Source organism: Salmo trutta, chromosome 3 (genome assembly GCF_901001165.1).
Source record: "Salmo trutta chromosome 3, fSalTru1.1, whole genome shotgun sequence".
Classification (NCBI taxonomy): domain Eukaryota; kingdom Metazoa; phylum Chordata; class Actinopteri; order Salmoniformes; family Salmonidae; genus Salmo; species Salmo trutta.
This window is the reverse complement of record NC_042959.1, coordinates 58201365-58222972: the sequence shown is the minus strand read 5'-3', so window position 1 is coordinate 58222972 and position 21608 is coordinate 58201365. Positions and strand designations below refer to the sequence as shown.

At 43.0% G+C, this 21608-nt stretch overlaps 2 protein-coding genes across 2 annotated transcripts in view; both read right to left on the bottom strand.

Moving 5' to 3' along the window:
* LOC115180921 (regulating synaptic membrane exocytosis protein 2) overlaps window positions 1–6830 on the bottom strand; it is a gene marked incomplete in the record, with an annotated part of 190891 nt that extends 184061 nt beyond the window's left edge. Inside the window, 2 exon segments of the mRNA XM_029743071.1 lie at window positions 5720–5898; window positions 6534–6830. Coding sequence (XP_029598931.1) covers window positions 5720–5883 — 164 coding nt within the window.
* A 1909-nt stretch (window positions 6831–8739) lies between these two features.
* LOC115180907 (DDB1- and CUL4-associated factor 13-like) lies at window positions 8740–21451 on the bottom strand. The gene is made up of 11 exons (XM_029743069.1): window positions 21298–21451; window positions 20967–21166; window positions 20667–20774; window positions 20095–20184; window positions 19647–19802; window positions 18781–18858; window positions 17370–17452; window positions 16889–17053; window positions 16602–16737; window positions 10632–10795; window positions 8740–9788 (listed from the first exon to the last, which is right to left on the bottom strand). The coding sequence occupies exons 1-11, from the start codon at window positions 21365–21367 to the stop codon at window positions 9701–9703; spliced, it is 1338 nt and encodes a 445-aa protein (XP_029598929.1). The 5' UTR covers window positions 21368–21451; the 3' UTR covers window positions 8740–9700.
* Window positions 21452–21608: the final 157 nt, after the last annotated feature.

Below are 21608 nucleotides of genomic sequence, written 5' to 3'. Positions count from 1 at the left end.
TTAGCCAGCATTCTTTTTCCTCACATCGAGTTGTAACTTTACTGATCCATAGAATTGTCAGGACCTGTGTGTTGATGGGAAAACTTCCTAGTAACAAGTATGTAGAGAAGCAGGAGCAACAGATGTAAAAGGTTGAGTCATGCAGGATGTCTAGGCTAGTCTTAGAAGTCTATCATTATGGTCAACATACTGGCATTCATTAACAACTCTGGACAGACAGGGTACATTTCCCTCTGGAGTAAAGTCCCTCTGGAGTAAAATACAGTACATACATGGGGGTGGGGACCGAAGCATCCTCTATTGCTTTGTCTTTAGACAAGATGGAGCAGGGGGTGTAGGACCCGGACAGGGCCACGGTGGCAGACGTTTTAGACCCAGAATAGCACTATCTCGGTGGGAGTCCCTCACACGAGGCAGCTGCTGTAATTAGGGCTGTCAGTGGAGGCCCCTGGTGAGCACTGGGACACAGATAATGAGTCAGCCTACAAGACAAGGACCGGAGGAGGGGGGAGTGGCTGCAGAGACAGGGTCTCCTCCGCCGTGGGGCACCATGGGGCACCAGGTCACTCTCTGGAAGAAGTGGACCCCCAGGTCTCCTCTGGGCCTGCTGGGGTTACCCCAACCAGGGCTGCTGATCCTGGGCTGCGGATCTGTGGATCCTCCCTGTGGCCCTGGGACTCTGCATCCCAGGGTGTTTGGGTGAGGAGGGGTCCCGGATCTGTCATTACTGTAACAGTCAGAGGTTCAGTGAAGCATGGGGAGCTGACCGGCTGCTGCAGCAGGCATACCGCTAGCTGGCTACAGTCTGTTTGAAGTGCCAGTGGACCTGGAGTGATGGATGCTTGGTTAATTGGAGTAGTGTGCACTGCCTTTAATCCTTCCATATTGCATCACATCACCTGGTATTGGTGCTGTTCGTTAACTAAACTCACAGTACATGGATGGATGTTTCTCTGAACAAATCAGAGCTCTAGAACACCTTATGGCTGCTATAGAGACTACATCTGATTGGAAACAAAAAGTGGAATAAGTTGAGCTACTGTATATTGTAAGGATAGGAGGCTAGTATGGGAAAACAACCAATCAATATCAGAGGGACAAGCACTAGAACCCTCTAACTCAAATCTGGACCTTGAAGCCAGTTCCACTCCTTTTTTGAATTGTTTCCCTCTAATATGATTTAGACCTGGGACAACAGGTGGGTGCAATGAATGATCAGATAGAACAGAAAACCAGCAGGAAAAATGACAGAGGGTTCAGACACATGGGCTCTGGGAAGTCAATGGGTTCTCCTCCATTCATGTTCAGCAGCATAGTCATTCTTAGAGAGGACATTCTGAATTGTCTACCATTGTCTCGGTAGCAGGGACAGGGACTTGGCAAGCCCTACACACCTGGAGGCTTGTCTCTCTCCCTGTCTCTCTCGCTGTCTCTCTCCCTGTTTCTCACTCTCTCTCTCCCTGACTCTCTCTCTCTGTCTCTTCCTGTCTCTCCCTCTCTCTCTCTCCCTGTCTCTCTCTCTCTCTGTCTCGCCCTGTCTCTCACTCTGTTTCTCCCTGTCTCTCTCTATCTCTCTCTGTCTCTCTCTGTCTCTCCCTTTCTCTCTCCCTGTCTCTCCCTGTCTCTCTCTCTCTGTCTCTCCATGTCTCTCTCTCTCGCTCTCTCTCTGTCTCTCCCTGTCTCTCTCTCTCTGTCTCCCTGCCTCTCCCTGTCTCTCCCTGTCTCTCTCTCTCTCTCCCTGCCTCTCCCTGTCTCTCTTTCTGTCTCTCTCTCTCCCTGCCTCTCTCTGTCTCTCCCTGTATCCCTCTCTCTCTCTCTGTCTCTCTCCCTGTATCTGTATCTCTCTTTCTGTCTCTCCCTGTCTCTCTCCCTCTCTCTCTCAGGATTCCCTCTATTATGTTACAGGTTGCCTATCAAATGGCACCCTATTCCCTATATAGTGCACTAGTTTTGGCCAGAGCCTTATTCTATTCCCTATACAGTGCACTATTTATGTCCATAGCAAAGCTTAGGAGGTTCCGGTCTCATGTTAGGTGATACAGGATAAAAACACACCATGTCAAATAGCCCCTGAAACCTACATTGTTTTTAACAGGAGACATGTTTATCAAACTGAGCTGCTGTAGTCTGATAGTGTGTTCACTCTGCTGACATCACTTGTTGACAAACAGCCCAGACTATAATACTAACATGAGTAACTGCTGTGAGGGTGACATATACCCTGTGTGCATCCCAGTTGGCACCCTTCCCTATATAGTGCACTACTTTTGATCAGAGCCCTATGGACTATATAGGGAATAGGGTGATATTTGGGACACAACCCTCCTTTGTTCACCTCTGCTAATGAGAGAAGACTGGTTAACTGAGGCATTTAGCGGGAAAGAGGGGGAGGAGGGGAAAATGGATGGAGGGGAGGAAGGGGAAGGAGAGGAGGGAGTGTCAGGACTTCCGCCGGAGTTGGTCCCTCTCCTTGTTCGGGCGGCGTTCGGTGGTCGACGTCACCGGTTTTCTAGTCACCACCGATCCACATTTCATTTTCAATTTGTTTTGTCTTCATTATACACACCTGGTTTCCATTACATAATCATTGTTCCCTATTTAACCCTCTGGTTTCCCCCTTGGTTTTGTGCGTGTTTGTTATTGTCAAGTTGTCTTGTTTTGTGACCTGGATTATTTATCTCCTTCATGGAATATTGTTTTTGAGTAAAGTTACGGTTGTCACTCATCTCTGTGTCCTGCGCCTGACTCCGCCTTACCCGCATCACCTAGACTTCTGACAGGGAGGCCACACAGGGAACATGACAGGGTGATCATACATCTGCATTTAGTCCCTTAGCTACACTCTTATCCAGAGGGTCTTACTTAAAATAAGTGTACTCACCTATTGTAGGTAAAACAACCACATATAAGTTGAAGTAAAACCACTCTCTGCAAAAGTAAGACTATGGAATGATACATATTTCTGCATTAGCCACATCCCAGCCCACCAGCTCTACTCGTCGCATGACCCACTGGTTGATGCTTATTTATAAAACCCTCAGGCCTCACTCCCCCCTATCTGAGATACCTACTGCAGCCCTCATCCTCCACATACAACACCCTTTCTGCCAGTCACATTCTGTTAAAGGTCCCCAAAGCACACACATCCTGGGTCGCTCGTCTTTTCAGCTGCAACAAACACTCAGACTGGACAGTTTTATCTCAATCTCTTCATTCAAAGACTCAATCATGGACACTCTTACTGACAGTTGTGGCTGCTTCGCATGATGTATTGTTGTCTCTACCTTTCTTGCCCTCTTGTGCTGTTGTCTGTGCCCAATAATGTATGTACCATGTTTTGCGCTGCTACCATGCTGTTGTCATGTTGCTACCATGCTATGTTGTTGCCTTAGGTCTCTCTTTCTGTAGTGGTGTGGTGTCTCCCTTGTCGTGATGTGTGTTTTGTCCTATATTTGTATTTTATTTTTTATTTTTAATCCCAGCCCCTGTCCCTGCGGGAGGCCTTTTGCCTTTTGGTAAGTCGTCATTGTGAATAAGAATTTGTTGTTAACTGACTTGCCTAGTTAAATAAAGTTTAATTAAAAAAATGAAAAACACCCCAGTCTGTGTACATCTGAAAATAATGAACTTTAGAAATAGTGACTGAGTGACCATGTTGCCTGTAAGGTAGACTAGCATCCCTGCTGCACACACTCAGTTAGTCGTGCTACGCTAGGCTGTGACATCACTGGCAGCCTGCATGGCTCTGAGTGACTAAAGCTGACAATCACTTTACCTCTGAGAGAGAGAGACAGAGAGAGAGACAGGGAGAGACAGGGAGAGAGAGAGACAGAAAGAGAGACAGGAAGAGACAGAGGGAGAGACAGGGTGAGACAGAGAGAGGCAGAGAGAGGCAGAGAGTGAGAGACAGAGAGAGAGAGACAGAGAGAGACAGACAGACAGACAGACAGACAGACAGACACAGACAGACAGACAGACAGACAGACAGACAGACAGACAGACAGACAGACAGACAGACAGACAGACAGACAGACAGACAGACAGACAGACAGACAGACAGACAGACAGACAGACAGACAGACAGAGAGAGAGAGAGAGAGAGAGAGAGAGAGAGAGAGAGAGAGAGAGAGAGAGAGAGAGAAAAATATATACAAAAAGCACTCAGCGATGGGGAAAAACAGCCATGGATGATTCACATGCAGGCAGCAGCACAAACTGAGGTGGCCTGCCTGCCGTTATCTTGGAGTCTGTGAGTCATATTTACCACAGTATTGCTCCACTAGGCGACTTCCTCCCCAGTCCCCATCAGAACAAACCCAACTGTTAATATTTAACCAATGACGGAAATCATCAGCTTTGAATGCCCCTGGAAAGCCTGACACATGACGTCACAGTCTCTGAAGGTACTTCAGACAAGGTGTGCATCCCAAATGGTACTCTATTCCCTATAGAGTGCACTACTTTTGAGCAGGGCCCATAGGGTAAAGTAATGCATTATAAAGGAAACAGTGTGCCATTTGGGACTAAGAAAAGGCCTGACATCTGGAATCCAAAAGGCTCTTTGGAAAAACCTGCATGTTGACCCTTGAACCACTGTGCAGAGTCACAAGGGAACTCCTCAGAACCAGCCTGTGATACAATATCTCCTCATATCTATTCAAATTCCAGAGACTTAAGGAGAGGAAAAAAATACAGTAGTCTTAATTTAATCCCAAAACCACAGTAAAATAGAGGACCGTTTGAGACTTTTCCACAAAAGAATGAAGAAAGTTACAGTCTATGTAAACAGAAACGGTTAAAGTTTCATAAGGATAATAGAGTATCTGCAGGAAGTGACAACATAGAGATAACTGTGTTCAATATTTAGTATTACACTAAAAGCGTTGTCAAAAGCATGTCAATAATTTGTCACACAAAGCTTAGCCTATGAATAGCAATGAATGGTCTATCTACACGCGTGAGCGTCAGCGGCATCGAACTGTGCTGCTGCTCTATGCCTCGAACTGGACAGCGCCGTGGTGCTGAAATGCTCAGCGACATCTGATTCTGCACACAGGAGAGGGAATGTTTCCGTTTCCATAGCACTGATGCAGTATAGTCTGACAGATAGGCTAACGTTGAAAATCATTATACAGGATATATCTCATTAGTTCTTCAAACGCCATTTTTTAATCGTTGTGTAACATGTACGTGATTGAAAAGGAAGCGGTATGATTTGACGCGAAGATGGCGCCCTTTGCTAACCCAACCCAAAGCCAACAGAGTGAGAAGGCCGCTTAATAGCCTAGGATTCAAATGCATTGCTAACTGTTGAAAGACATAGGCTACTGAAGCATATTCAGTCGACTCAAAGATCCTTCTCCCTGCTCATATTATCCGAACATCATTTGGAGAACAGACAAAATGCATAGCCAATATGCTGCTTTATTGTAAACGCTATTTCTAGAGGCAATGATGTTAATAAATATCATATATTCTCGCCACTCAGAACGATTAGCCCATTAGAACAGTCAATATGTGCAGGACGTAGGCTACGTAACCTTGCAATGTGATCAGCTCCAGCTCGCGCCAACCAGTTACAACAGGGTTACCCCAACTCAGCACTCACTGCACGAGCACAGCTGACGTGACAGTTAGCGCGCGATGTCCCCACAATGACTCTCTCTTTCTTCACTCTCTCTCTCTCACGTTTGAATGATAGTGAAACACAATGGCTTACTTTAGCATCGACTGTTCCTTCTCATCTTCCTTTTTCTGTCGGTCCATGACGCCCAGGATGATCTTCCTCTCATCCTCGGTGAGGTGGCTGAGGTCCGGCAGGTCGGGTAGGGCTCCAGCCGGCGGGGGAGCGCCTGGGCCCCGGGGCCCGAGTGGAGCTGACATCGCTACACACAATTGCTAAAAAGTAATAATAACATGTATTTTTTTTTTTAATATACCAACATTGAGTGATATAATGGATAGACTTAATTGTAATAGAACATTTCCAAATTGCAAAATCAGATTGCTACTCTAATATTAGGGTGCAATATTCCATGTGTTTCTTGTATTCATAATCATAACCACTAGCATAGGCTACCCTAATGCAAGACATATCGGTTGGATTGTTCACACATATCCTGACGCATTCCATTATATTTGGGCTTTAAGAATAAGACACAATGTGTCAAAATGCTACTTTTTACAAGGGATGCAGACATGAATTCTATATAGCCTCAATTTTCACCCAATACATGAAAGTTATCTGATTGGGATTCAGCGGTTCTGGTATAGCAGGCTGCTACAGCTCATAATAAATACAGAGAAATTAATCGGTGAGGATCACAGGACACATATCCAACAGAATCATCGCCTAATTCTCACACAAACTCCCCAATTCCAGTAACCTATGAGATAGACACTGGAGATGCTGGACAGAGACCATTTGGTTTTATAACCAACATATACGGTCTTCTGGAAACAAGCATTCCAAACACAATTATCCTTCTCCATTCACGGATGGATTGTAGAGAAATATAGAGTAGACCTCTTGCCTTTTATTTTGCAATCATGTTAAATCCTGTCTAACCCATCGCGGTCATCCTTTAGAATGGGTTTGCTCGCATGTTGAAATAAAGACGTCGCCTCTTCCCTTGTCTGTTTGTTTTTCTTTCGAGTCCTAGCCCCACACTCTCTCTTTCTCGCTTTCCTCCAGGTTTATAATTCTTGGAGATTTCTTAAATGCACAAAAATGGATGCAATGAAAAAATCCCGATAGGAAGAGTAGGCGGAGCGATGGAGACGCGTAGAACAAAGCTGAGCGCGAGTGGCTTCATGAAAAAGGAAGGGGAGATGGGCGCTTGTCGACGTACTTTCATTGACATCAGGCATTTGCAAAACACGGACTGTAAATCATTTACAGCTGGACCAGATTATAAAAAACATTTGCCTGTTAAAGAGCATTTTCTGAAGAAAAGTGATGTGAAATGTATAGCGAAAGTTAGAAGCTTCATCAGCACACGATACAACTGGCACACGAGAAATGTGCATTTCAACACCATGTCGCTGTCCAGTTTGTTATGTGGTGCAGCAGCATATTGTGGAACTTCTCTTCCGATAGGATTGCCTCTCCAACTGGAGGTATGAATAAAATGTGTTATACAGCATTCTTATTCCTGATTTGGTAACACTTTAGACTACTTTTAACCATTCAGGTATAATAATAAAAAATAAAAAACATTTGTTCCAGAAAAAAAGCTAGCACCAACATAGTCCATGTCTATCATTGATTTATCAGCTGCTTCTTGTGACACTGCTTCTTAACTTTTTGGTCCCATCATGTCAAACACCTCTTATCCCCTCTCACCCCAACCCAAGGCCCAATGTCCAGACAGTGACCCCTCATCAGAAGGCCCAGCCCTAACCCCTCATACTAAGGCCCAGCCCTAACTCCTCATACTAAGGCCCAGCCCTAACCCCTCATACTAAGGCCCAGCCCTAACCCCTCATACTAAGGCCCAGCCCTAACCCCTCATACTAAGGCCCAGCCCTAACCCCTCATACCAAGGCCCAGCCCTAACCCCTCATACTAAGGCCCAGCCCTAACTCCTCATACTAAGGCCCAGCCCTAACTCCTCATACTAAGGCCCAGCCCTAACCCCTCATACTAAGGCCCAGCCCTAACCCCTCATACTAAGGCCCAGCCCTAACCCCTCATACCAAGGCCCAGCCCTAACCCCTCATTCCAAGGCCCAGCCCTAACCCCTCATCCCAAGGCCCAGCCCTAACCCCTCATCCCAAGGCCCAGCCCTAACATCTCCCCTTCCCAAACCGTGCTCATGATCCAGGTTTGATATGACGCTCATGACTTATTTCATAATCCTATCTAAATCCTGCCGTGATAAAGTGGATTGAACACTATACCTCATTAAGACTAAGTCCATTAGCATCAATACACTGAGCCCAACACAAGCTCATCCACTTTGAGTCAGAATGCCAAGAAATCATTAAACACCAAAACACTGATAAAAGTGTGTTGAACTTGTTACCATAGCGACTGCTTAACTTAATCATCTTTGTATCTCGGGTGGTACATAAGGCTGCAACAATCTTCTGCCATCAGTCTCCATCTTTGGCCACAGCTTGTGCTATCCCATGAGACCCATCACTTCAAGCTCAGCCACTACTATCCGTCGCTAGGTAGTTTTTGGCCTGCCTCGCTCTTTTCCAGTTGGTGTCCACATGAAGGGAACTTTGTGGATCCTTTCTGATGGCATACTTAGCACGCGTCACAGCCGACGAAACATGCATCTATAGTAACCCCTATACAAGATCATCCACCTTGAGTCACAATGTTAAGAAATCACTGGTACAAAATGAATCCAAAAACATTGGGAAAAGTCAGTCTAATTGTGTGTTTGTCGGCCCTGCAACATGGGTATATCAATTACAACACATACCTTCTTGGTTACTAGAACTCAGGCACATTAAAATGACAATTCAGAAACAATCACCCGTGTTACCATCACTTGTGCCATGCCCATATATCAGTAGACTATTTTTAGGATTTTACTGCTATAATGTATCTATCGTTATACCACCTATATTACTCATATGCCAAACACACAAATTATGCTAATCTGAGCCCTTGGATATTAATTGTATACTTCGGTTTTTTAAATGTAAGAAACAAGCGTTGAAAAGTATCGTTGCATCGATATGAGAATCAGTGTATTTTGCCTACCAAAAAACATTCATGTCAGACCCAAAAATATCATATTTTTATTAGCAGTGTATCAATAAATACAAAAAACACAATCAATAGAAACAACCCTTAGCATCATGCAATCTTTAAGGTTACTGAATCAGTACACACAATAGCTGAAGGTATGTGGTGGTGTAGGGAGGCCAAACATTTAAGATAGTTCCTAAAATACTAAAATAAATGTTCTGGTGATATTTGACGTATGTCGTTCTTCTTGGTTTGTAGTGTATTCTTATTTCAATACAATAACATCCCAAAATAATGTTCCAACAACAGCATTAATGAAATCTTCATCTGGTGGTACTAAGTTTCACCATGACAGCTGGGACACTTATGTCAACAAACTTCACAATATTCACCCATATTTCTCTTTTGTAATAAGCCTTGGAGAGGTGGAATGAGTTATTTCAGTCTTAGATAGGGTTGTGTTCAGGACGGTTGTGTTCAGGAGGGTTGTGTTCAGGAGGGTGCAGCCTTTTGACCTTTGCAGATTAGAATGTCATGAAAAAACTGAAGGGACACATAACGTTGTGTGCAGGGTTGCAAAATTCTGGTATCTTTCCCAAATAGCCAGGTTTGTCAGAAATCCCGTTTGGAATATTCCTGGAACACAGGAGGCTGCTGAGGGGAGGACGGCTCATATTAATTGCCGGAACGGAAGAAATGGAATGACATCAAACACATGGAAACCATGTATTTGATCCCATTCTGCTCCAGCTATTACCGCGAGCCCGTCCTCCCCAATTAAGGTGCCACCAACCTCCTGTGTCCTGGAATCATGAGGGAACAAGCAGGAAATCCAGGTATCAGGAATTTCTGGAAAACCAGAGAATTCTGGGAAACTTACCGACATTTTGCAACATTAGTTGTGTGTTTCTGAGCGTGGCCCAGGTGTGTAGAGACAGAGTAGTCCTTTAGTCCTCCAATGCCACACGGTCACTGGCGTCCATGTTCCTTCTATTTCACCACGGTGACCACATGTTTCTCTTTCTCCGTCACCACGGGCATGGAGCCAGGCTTGCTGTGCTTGCGTACGTTCCTCTCCCTGGGACACACAATGAGGCAACAATGAATAACTCAAACATCAGGAACCAATTCATGAGAGTATTCACACAGAGAGAGAGAAACGTTAGCAGAGTACACAAAGGAGTTAGTGCCAGGCAGGTGGCCTGATGTCATAAAATATAGAATACACTAATACTGACGTCATCTGAAAAATACACAAAGAGCATGTAGGCTACACTGCCTTCAGTCACAGCTCCTAGGTACACGTGGATGACATATTACAATGTGTCACTACGTTTCAGGACCAAAAATCAACACTGACTCATATTTGATTAATCATCAACTGGTCATGATGGCACCATCACTTCCCCTTAAGAGACTTTAGTGTAAATGAGCAAAAAGCCCATGATGACCAAGCCATGAGTGACCATCCTGTCCTATCAGTCCTGTTACCCATTAGGGTAAGTGTGCCTTGGTAGGGCAGTCAGACCTATTCTGGCAGCCAGCTACGGCCTTAACCACTAGATGGACACTATGAGGACCTTCTGCCGTAGTTGTGTTCAGGAGGGACAGAGGCCAGGGTGGTTCTAAACCTACTGTATTAACAGAGATTGACAGTTTCCTTTGTGGTGAGGCCAAAGACCAGGTCAACCACCCGAAAACCTCCTCCCATCAACACAGAGACAAATAAGATCCAAAACCACACTAACCTTACCAAGAACAACACAAAGAAGCCAATTCTACTGATATACATACTGTAATATATAGACATGTGGTTTGACTGTTAAAAACAAGAGTATTGAGGATATGTGCAGGTAGAGTTAAGAACAGAAAGCCACTGTAGGGCAGACAGTAGTGGCATGGGTAAAGGAGGAGCCCATACTTCCTGCGGCGAGCCTCCTTCATGACACGCAGCTCCTTGCTCTGGCTGTAGATGGACTTGGGCAGGTGGCGGTGGCGCGAGATGCGGCGGATCTGAGGGTGGTGCTGGAACTTCTCCTTCAGCTTCTGGCTGTAGTTCACAGCTGCCTTCTCCCTAGGAGCCAGCTAGACCACGGGGGGGTGGCGACGACAGATAGAGAAATAGCGGGTAAGAAGAAGAAGAGAGAGGAAAAAGAAAGAAAAAAAGGGAGAGAAAATAAAGAGAACCAAGAGATTTCAATCTACTACTGAGATCTACTTGGGTGCCTTATTTATCAGTATACACTAATTATCAGTCCACAATGACAACATTTTCATGAAAAAACTGAAATCTAAATAAAATGATATAACTATGTCCCCTGGGATGTTGAACCATGGCGAAAAGCAGGGTTGAAAATGTTAATCTTTAGATAGACAGTTATCTTTAACACCTACTACTGCTCACTGATCTTTGTGACTTGGATATTATGACTGAATGATATTAGTTATAAGGTGGTAAAATATTCGCTATTATCTACAGTATAGGGCTGTCCCCAAAAAATAAATATTGGATCACCGAAAGTCTGTTCTTTCGACCAATCCTTTGACCAGGCTAAATTTTTAAACGTGTATTTTTCCATATATAGACACACCCTATGCGTCTCAATAAAATCTAAAATATATGCATTGAGCTTGTCTGATACTTTACAGCTCACTGTTTGATGAAATAAGACACAAATAACTCAAGAGGGAGTCAGAGATCAAGATAACCAGAAGAAAAGAAAAAATCTGTCCCGACCATCCTCCTCCCGCTCCTCCTGGATTTTGCAGATTCTGCAGTTAAGCTCCTGAAATTGCCGGTAATAGGCTATATGAGAAGTCGGCAAACTTCCTCATGTGGAATGGCAATTTATCTTACCATTACTACCGATCTGATCTGCGAGCCAGTTATGGTTTTCATATGCACATTTTCGTGGAACAGTTTAATTTAATTCATATTAAAACGTCTTTGTATCTCAAAATCATTTGTCATTTAGTTCATCAAAATTTAATCCAAATATGAATAAATTATAAACCTAACAAGTTACTTCTATTGCCAACTAGGTAGAAATATCCTATAAAGCCGCAAGGGATAAGAAGTAATCAGGTAGGCCTATTATGGCGTTTCCACTGGATAAGAGCATTACATTTTTCCCTTTCACACCGAGTGGTTATCGAAAGGCAGGGAGCTCAAAATATATATATTTTTAACATCAACTATTCAGAGGAGACTGCATGAATCAGGCCTTCATGGTCAAATTGCTGCAAAGAAACCACTACTAAAGGACACCAATAAGAAGAAGAGACTTGCTTGGGCCAAGAAACACAAGCAATGGACATTAGACCGGTGGAAATCTGTCCTTTGGTCTGATGAGTCCAAATTTGAGATTTTTGGTTGATCTCTGCATGTGTGGTTCCCAACGTGAAGCATGGAGGAGGAGGTGTGATGGTGCTTTGCTGGTGACACTGTCAGTGATTTATTTAGAATTCAAGGCACACTTAACCGGCATGGCTACCACAGCATTCTGCTGTCAAGGCAAATGGTGCTGTCAAGGCAAATGGTGGCTACTTTGAAGAATCTGAAATATAAAATATATTTTGATTTGTTTAACACCTTAAGCCTACTACTCATTGGGTATTGAAAGAGTGTATAGGCCATAGAGAACTCTGCAGAGTCAATGTTGCTCTGCTCCTTTTTCACTCTAAATGTTGTTCATGTTTTCATAAATAACATTTAACAGGCTGTTGGCCTGGTCTAAGCAAAGCAGTGTACCTCAACATTATCAGCAGCTATTAGCTAATCTCCAACAAATTGAATTGATTATAATTAGAATAAAAGCCCTGGAAGAGTGGCCACTTAGAGAACCTATGAAACCACGGCCAGAGAGATTATATTTACTACTGCTCGACTAAAAACAAAAGTACCAGTCAAAAGGACACCTACTCATTCAAGGTTTTTCCTTTATTTTATTTTTTTACTATTTTCTACATTGTAGAATAATAGTGAAGACGTCAAAACTATGAAATAACACATATGGAATCATGTATTAAGTAGCAGTATGAGCTGTGTATCCATAGAGATAGTGAGCTCCAAAAGTATTGGAAGAGTGACAAATGTGTTGTTTTGGCTCTGTACTCCAGCACTTTGGTTTTGAAATGATACAATGACTGAGGTTAAAGTGCAGACTGTCAGCTTAATTTGAGAGTATTTTCATCCATTTTGGGTGAACCGTTTAGAAATTACAGCACCCATTTTAGGGGACCAAAAGTATTGGGGCAAATTCACTTATATGTGTATTAAAGTAGTCAAAGTTGAGTATTTAGTCCCATATTCCTAGCACGCAATGATTACATTAATCTTGTGACTCTACAAACTTGTTGGATGCATTTGCTGTGGGTTTTGGTCATGGTAGCTGTGTGTTTTGGCCATGGTAGCTGTGTGTTTTGGTCATGGTAGCTGTGTGTTTTGGTCATGGTAACATCCACATTAAAGTAGAAGTATGTAGAAACATTTTATTCTTATTTACAATAAAAGTGACTCCAATATGACATAATACCTTATTTACCATTCATTTCGATTGGGCACAAAAAAAATCTGAAACAACCAAAACTAACAGCAAAAGCATCCAACAAGTTTGTCAAGTCACAAGCTTAATGTAGTCATTGTGTGCTAGGAATATGGGACCAGATACTAACCATTTCACTACTTTAATACACATAAGTGAATTTGTACCAATACTTTAGGTTCCTGTAAAATGGGGGGACTATGTACAAAAAGTGCTGTAATTTCTAAATGGTTCACCCGATATGGAGTGAAAAGCGCTGGCGTACAAAGCCAAAACAAAAAACGTGTCACTGCCCAATACTTTGAGGTCACTGTATGTATAGGATATATAGGTCATACTTCTCATGACTGTCATGAGAATGTGTGATACGGACGGTAATTTTGGTGTAATTTCAGAAGGTGAATTTACATTATGTCAAAGGCAATGATATGGTCATTGTTACTCCAAGTAATATGAAAAATCGGATCATAGGACAAAAACTAAATGATCTTTCACCTTCCACCTGTATAGTTCACAGTGAGGTCAAAGGTCAGCTCATAGAAAGACATCAAAAGTCAAAAACCAGAGAGAGAGAGAGAGAGAGAGAGAGAGACACACTGCAGTTGCAACAAACACAGGCTGAAGACCTCCACTCTTCCGGAGATCTGACAGTTAACCTTGATTCAGCATTTCTTTTTTAATTAAAGACTCTTCCAGTCCAACTTGATGGTTAATGCTTCATTATTTCCAGAGTGGCCGTTCTTTAAGTGATTGGGCCTATTCAAACTGCTGATAGCAGCTGGGCTCGTCTGATCTGTTTAAGTGCAAAGCTACAGCATAAATATCCTCTTATACACTGACAGTAAAACAAGTGCCAAAAGTTGCCCAATTCTCCAGTGTTAAGCTGCATTAAGGGAATAAGGAAGAGGGAAGCAGAAGGGGGATGGATATTGGAGATGGCACCGAAAAACGTCCATTCATCTCCCTTGCAATTCATCCTTGTAGGCTAAATGCTGGTTTTGGCATCAGATGAGAAAAGAGTTAGGCTAGCCTATGTGTAAGAATCTGTTTAAGATACGCTAAACAGAACCTTATATTTCAGGTAATGTGTAAATAATGCCTTGAACATTCGGAGAGTTAGAGGTTGAAGAAAGCATAACAGATATAATTCCAATGTTTTGGGATGAGCGATGCTAACGTTAGCCTGCTGTAACACCTCTAAGTAATTCAAGTCTATCAAAGTTGCAGTCCCTATTTGCCATACATACATTTTAGTGAACTATCCCTTTAAATCCACTCTATAGTGCCATATTGCCCACACTGACTGACTGACTGGTCAGAAATTGTCTAGTGGTAATCAAGAGTTCCAAATAGCTCCAGTCTGTCACTAACCCTGCCCTGCTGTCCCTATTGGTCCATTGTACTTATTGAAAGTGATTCTGTTCCAATTCAGTCAGCATCCATCAGAGCCCTTGGCAGTGCCACTGCTGTTGCTGCTGGCAGCCTTGCCTCCCTCTCTCTCTCTTACCATGCCGAGTGTACCATGGTGGGCATCTGGCCATGGCAGGTTGAGGAACTCACAAAACGGAAGGTCAAAATCACAGCTCCAACAAATGCATCAGAATATTAGCAAATACAGTTGAAGTCGGGAGTTTACATACACCTTAGCCAAATACATTCAAACTCAGTTTTTCACAATCCCTGACATTTAATCCTAGTAAAAATTCCCTGTCTTAAGTCAGTTAGGATCACCACTTTATTATAAGAATGTGAAATGTCAGAATAATAGTAGAGAATTATTTAAGCTTTTATTTCTTTCATCACATTCCCAGTGGGTCAGAAGTTTACATACACTTAATTAGTATTTGGTACATTGCCTTTAAATTGTTTAACTTGGGTCAAACGTTTCAGGTAGCCTTCCACAAGCTTCCCACAATAAATTGGGTGAAATTTTGGCCCATTCCTCCTGACAGAGCTGGTGTAACTGAGTCAGGTTTGTAGGCCTCCTTGCGCGCACATGCTTTTTCAGTTCTGCCCACAAATTGTCTATGGGATTGAGGTCAGGGCTTTGTGATAGCCACTAATACCTTGACTTTGTTGTCCTTAAGCCATTTTGCCACAACTTTGGAAGTATGCTTGGGGTCATTGTCCATTTCGAAGACCCATTTGCGACCAAGCTTTAACTTCTTGACTGATGTCTTGAGATGTTGCTTCAATATATGCACATAATTTTCCTGCCTCATGATGCCATCTATTTTGTTTAGTGCACCAGTCCCTCCTGTAGCAAAGCACCCCCACAACATGATGCTGCCACCCCCGTGCTTCACGGTTGGGATGGTGTTCTTCGGCTTGCAAGCTTCCCCCTTTTTCCTCCAAACATAACAATGGTCATTATGGCCAAACAGTTCTATTTTTGCTTCATCAGACCAGAGGACATTTCTCCAAAAGTACAATCTTTGTCCCCATGTGCAGTTGCAAACCTTTTTTATGGCGGTTTTGGAGCGGTGGCTTCTTTCTTGCTGAGCGGCCTTTCAGGTTATGTCGATATAGGACTCGTTTAAATGTGGATATAGATACTTTTGTACCTGTTTCCTCCAGCATCTTCACAAGGTCCTTTGCTGTTGTTCTGGGATTGATTTGCACTTTTCGCACCAAAGTACATTCATCTCTAGGAGACAGAACGCGTCTCCTTCCTGAGCAGTATGACGGCTGCGTGGTCCCATGGTGTTTATACTTGCGTACTATTGTTTGTAGAAATGGCGCGGTACCTTCAGGCGTTTGGAAATTTCTTCCAAGGATGAACCAGACTTATGGACGTCTACAATTTTTTTTCCTGAGGTCTTGGCTGATTTCTTTTGATTTTCCCAGGATGTCAAGCAAGGTAGGCCTTGAAATACATCCACAGGTACACCTCCAATTTACTAATTATGTCAATTAGCCTATCAGAAGCCATGACATCATTTCCTGGAACTTTTCCAAGCTGTTTAAAGGCAAAGTCAACTTAGTGTATGTAAACTTCTGACCCACTGGAATTGTGATAGTGAATTATAAGTGAAATAATCTGTCTGTAAACAATTGTTGGAAAAATTACTTGTGTCATACATAAAGTAGATGTCCTAACCGACTTGCCAAAACTATAGTTAACAATACATTTGTGGAGTGGTTAAAAAATGTGTTTTTATGACTCCAACCTAAGTGTATGTAAACTTCCGACTTCAACTGTAGGCCTACCAGTTAATGGTAAGCATTCAACATTGTTCTGGGATCCATCTTTCTTTCATGACATTACTTTTGATACCCGGCACCTGCAGGTTACAGGACATGAGTACACTACTTCTAAAGGTGAGGAAGAGGACTGTCTGTCTCACCAATCCCAACTTCTCAGCAGCGTTGGCCTTCCACAGTCTGATGTTCATCTCATCTGAAGCACTCAGGATGTACTTGTTGTCTGATGACCACTTTATGGAGATGACGTGCTGCATGCGCTTGGTGTGGTACACCTCCCTGTGAAGTCACACACACAGAACACAATGTTGCTGTCGCAAGGTGTCATCTCTAAACATGTCGACACCTGTAGAAAAATAAATACAACCAAAGCTGATAATAAACGCCCAATCTGCTGGAACCCAGTGTCTGAACCCCCAGCACCACTAACCTGCTGTGGCCACTGTCTTTGGGGAAGATGCGGATGGTCTTGTCAAAGCTGGCGGAGACAAACTCCTTGCCAGTTGGAGAGTAGTCTACATCCAGCACGGCTGAGACATGGTCCATGTGGACGGTGAAAGGCTTGTCCAGGTACCTCATATCATATGTATACAGACTGAAGGGGGAGGAAACGCATGCTGTTGGTTAATAAATACAGAGATGAGATGTTAACACACACCACCATGCTTCTCTCATGCATGGTGTAAGGTCAGTAAATGAAAACACGAGATCTCGATGGACATGCTGTTATTGTAAAACAAGTGTAAATGTACATTAGAAATAATAATTATATCACTCCCCAAGCAATTGCATGAACAAAAACATTATTAGCATTGAAAATACACAAACTTCTCTCCAGGAATGAATGAGGCCTATGTGATGTAGTGAACATGTTGTAAACGCAACACATCATGTTGAATTGCATCACTCACTTGTAATCTTCATTAGAGCAGGTGAAGTTATAAGCTTCCATGGGATTCCAGCACAAAGTGTTGCTCCTCATACTCATGATAACCTATATAGGAAATCACACATTCATACTTCAATACACTAACCATTAGACACATTCCAGTAATGAAAGGACAGTACGGAATGGGAAATGAGTTTAGTAATGGGCAAAGTCATGGGCAGTAGGGCTGGATGATATGGGCATAAAAATCTAGTTGACATTTTTTCTACCAAATATTGCGAATGCGATCTTACATCAAATCACTTGGTTAAAATCTTGGAATCATAGAAATAGAATGATCTGATCATTCAAATGTTACGGTTGGAATAGAGTGGCTACTTGGAATGCAGTTTTGTTTGGCATGACAACGAGGAAAAGGTAAGGAAGGAGATGGTTGTGACAGAGTAAGAACCAAAGTGTTGGTCAGTGTTTCCCCATGGCCAGCAGCATACCACCCTGCATCCCACTGCTGCCTTGCCTCTGACCTGACTCTCTGTGGTCACAAAAGATTCCATGGCACTTATCGTAAGAGTAGGGGTGTTAACCCCGGTGTCCTGGCTAATTTCCTAATCTGGCTACCTAATTGTCTCCTTCCTCACCCCTGTAACTACTCCCCAGGTTGTTACTGTAAATGAGAATGTGTTCTCAGTCAATTTACCTGGTTAAATAAATAAAATGGGACCCTAATTAGGTTAAAATAGATATATTTAGACAAAGATTTTACAATATTTGTCTTTTCCTCTCTGATTAAGAACAAGCTGTTTCACAAACAATGATGATATACTCCACCACTGGTACCGTCCAATATTAGAGCAAAAGATTGCTAGCAAGATTTGCACTCAGTGGAATTAGCTAGGAAGCGATCAGCCTTGCTAACAAATTCTAGGTACATTTTCAGCTAACTAGTGTTTTGCAGAAAGCAAGTTACACAAATGAATAGTATAATAAAGAAAACGTGAATTTATATTAAGAAGCAAAGTGGAAAGCTGTGTCGTTCTTGTTAGAAAAGAAATCTGTTGACTGCATGCTGTTTGGTCAATGCATGCAATGAATCTGGAGCACGAGGAACTGCCTGCTTGAGTGACAGGGGCCGGGGCTTTGTGTGTGTGGGATTGGGAAGTGGCCAAAAGAGGAGAGGAGAACTCGTCAACTAAAGTAATATATAAAAAATAAAAACGGGCGTTACAGACGGACGGCTAAGTGGCATTTTAAAATATCGCAGCCTCTTGCGATATGGATATTGCGCATGTCAATATTTCAATTTAGATTCAAATTTGATTAATCGTGCAGTTCTAATGGGTAGCATCACAAATGGCACCCTATGAGCCCTCGCCAAATGGTAGTGCACTAAATAGGGTGTCATTTGGGATGCACCCAAGGACATAGAAATTTACCTTTTTAAGAGGTGTAGCTTCCCTCATGTCATACAGCACAATACTTCTGTCAGAGGCACAACTTGCTAGAAGTTCAGTCTGAGGAGAAAAGCGGGAAGGTCAAGAATTAAACTTTTTTAAATCCACTAAGATACAATTCTGTGTTTTATACAACCTTTGACCTACATTATTCTGGTGTATGGAGGCTATAGCCAAAGATATTTATAACTAACACAAGATTGTTCATCTGTGCGTTTACAGTTTGAGCAAACGAAGCATAGTGGGCAAAACAAGCAAGGAGGTAGGCAAAGCCAAGCACGAGCTATTGGCGCGTTGTAGCTAGTATTTGCATATTTCCATTAGGGAACGCCTCCTCTGGTAAGTGCGTGTGTGCACAAACTCAATTTGACCTTGCACTCCTTCTAAACAACACATTTCTTTTTTCAGTTTGGCAAAGCGTCAAGTCTATAAATATTAGTGCACTGTGTTCGTAACAGATTCTAGTTTTGGGAACAGAAAAATTTGTTTCAACAATGAGAAAATTTGCAGAATGTTGGTACAGTTTCACCTAGTTCCATCCTCTCTCACCACCCGCGACTGGACTTCCTCTCACTACTATACATGTTGGTGGTGAGAAAACATTCTAAACGGATACTTCAGCTTTATAGCCTCTGTGACGTGTCTGGGTTACGCCTTCTGTCTGTGCTATAGCAATGTCAGGGCCCGTATTCACCAAGAGTCTCAGAGCAGACGAGCTAATCAAGGATCAGATTTGCCTTTTAGATTATAATTAACTAAATGATATGGACATGGAGGACCTGATCCTTGATCAGGAATCATACTCAGACACTTTCTGCTACAATCCACGCAGAGAGAGGGTTGATTACCTCTACAGGGTTGAAGCGGACGCAGCTGAAACTGTCCACGCCCCAGGAGAAGGAGCGGATGGGGCTGCTGCGCTGCTCATCCCAGATGTCCACCTGCTGGCCACACGTCACAAACACACCCTCCTTCTGGTGGTGGTCGATGCTGGTGAACACAGACTGGAAGGAACAAACATTGGTCTCAGTTACATTTTTAAAGTGAATCCTCAATCATCATCATCACTGACTAGAGGGAATACATTACAACAACCATCACCATCACCCTGACTGCAGAGAATATCTCCAAACCCATCATTCTTATCATCATGGGTTTAAAGCCACAATCTTTAATGATGGGTCCACTCGATGGTATGCACATTTTACAGTGTTGCTTAATGAGATCAGATAGGTTAGGTCAGAGATATTAATTGAGCAGAATAATGACAGAGACAAGACACCTCCTCCTCCATACCTTCCCAAGAATAGTATTGAGAGGTTCCTCTTCCTCTCCGTAGCTGGGAGTCTCCATCTTCCACTGTTTGATAGTCTTGTCATCACCAACCTGTTATTCAGAAACACAAGCATGTTTACTTTCACAGAGGTTTGAGGTTGATTTATAATGAAGTTGTGTCATAAGACTGCATTCCAGCAGCGGGCAACCATTCTGTGAGAAACTCAGGGGTGTATTAATTTTGTGTGTTGTAAAACATTTTGCAATGGAAACCGTTTACTCCAAATGGAAAACGTTTTGCAACAAAAACAAGAGTTTCTATTTAGAGCAATTCAGATAGGTCCCTCCCAGTTTCATTCCGTTTACTTCCATTTAGCACCTAGAGTAAACGGTAAACAGTTTCTATTGCAACAGACCAAATGTTTTGCAACGGAATCCAACTAATGAATACACCCCTAGTCTGGTTAGTATTCACTAGACAGAAAATGAAAGCAACGGGCCAGAATGGGGAGGTACTATGTGAACTTGTTCATTGCACAATGTTTAGTGTGCCCTAATGAATACAACCCTGGATAGTGGAACAGATACTGTACCGTAAAGAAGGAGGTGCCACAGAAGCGAACGACCATCCCCCTGACAAAGCCTTCATGGGCCTGGAGTGTACGAACACACTCACGTTTGGTTAGATTCCACACCTTCAGCTGAGAAACAAATCAGTTAGTCTTACAGTATAAACAGGTCATTTAGATGCATCATCTCAATGCACAGACTTGTCATCATATATGTTTGACCATTCCATAGTTAGACATGTAGCCTATAATTCTTGGATTTGTAATCAACTCATATTTAACCAGGCCATTGCTAACTCTAAGTACAGTTAGCTAGTTAACTACCTCTCCATCGCAGGAGCCGGACAGCATTGTGGAGAGGCTCTTGGGGTGCTTGGCCATGCAGTTCACCCCATCCCTGTGGCCGTCCAGAGAAGCTAGGAACGGCTTGGCGAACACGCGCTCCAGCTTGGTGGCATTCAGGGCACGGGTGTATTCTCTTGGCACCTCGAATGGATGGAGGGACGGGTCGTAATTTCTTGGTACTGTAGGTTACATACACTGTTAGAATAAGTTGTTTTGCCAGGGCTGATTGAGCTAGTTATAGCTCTCTACAGTGGATGGAACTGTGTGAAGTTAGCTAATGTGCACTAGCTGGCTAACTATCTGCACTTACCACGCTGGATATCCAACTTCGTCTCACGGACATAGTCGTCCGGATTCCTGGAGAGGACTTTAACTTTCATTGCGTGAATGTATATTAAAGCTCTATACTTCTTCCCCCAAAATGTAACACAGTAAAATGATACGTGTGTGACCTCACCTACCGGATGTTGAGGGCAATATCCGCTCTTATTTGCCGGAAGTCTGTTTGTTGCTTGCGCTTACAGCGACCAGATAGAACATTGAGTTACAAAAAATCTTTGGCGACACCATGTGGACTGATTGTTTCTGTACTCTGGGCTTCAGAGATCTCACTAGATTAGA

Excerpts from the sequence above, each read along its gene's own strand:
- LOC115180907 (XM_029743069.1), bottom strand. The coding sequence starts at position 21,367 with ATGAAAGTTAAAGTCCTCTCCAGGAATCCGGACGACTATGTCCGTGAG. Across the intron at positions 20,775-20,966 it reads CCGGCTCCTGCGATGGAGAG|CTGAAGGTGTGGAATCTAAC; the intron begins GTAGTTAACTAG and ends TTTGTTTCTCAG. Across the intron at positions 16,738-16,888 it reads AAAGACAGTGGCCACAGCAG|GGAGGTGTACCACACCAAGC; the intron begins GTTAGTGGTGCT and ends GTGACTTCACAG.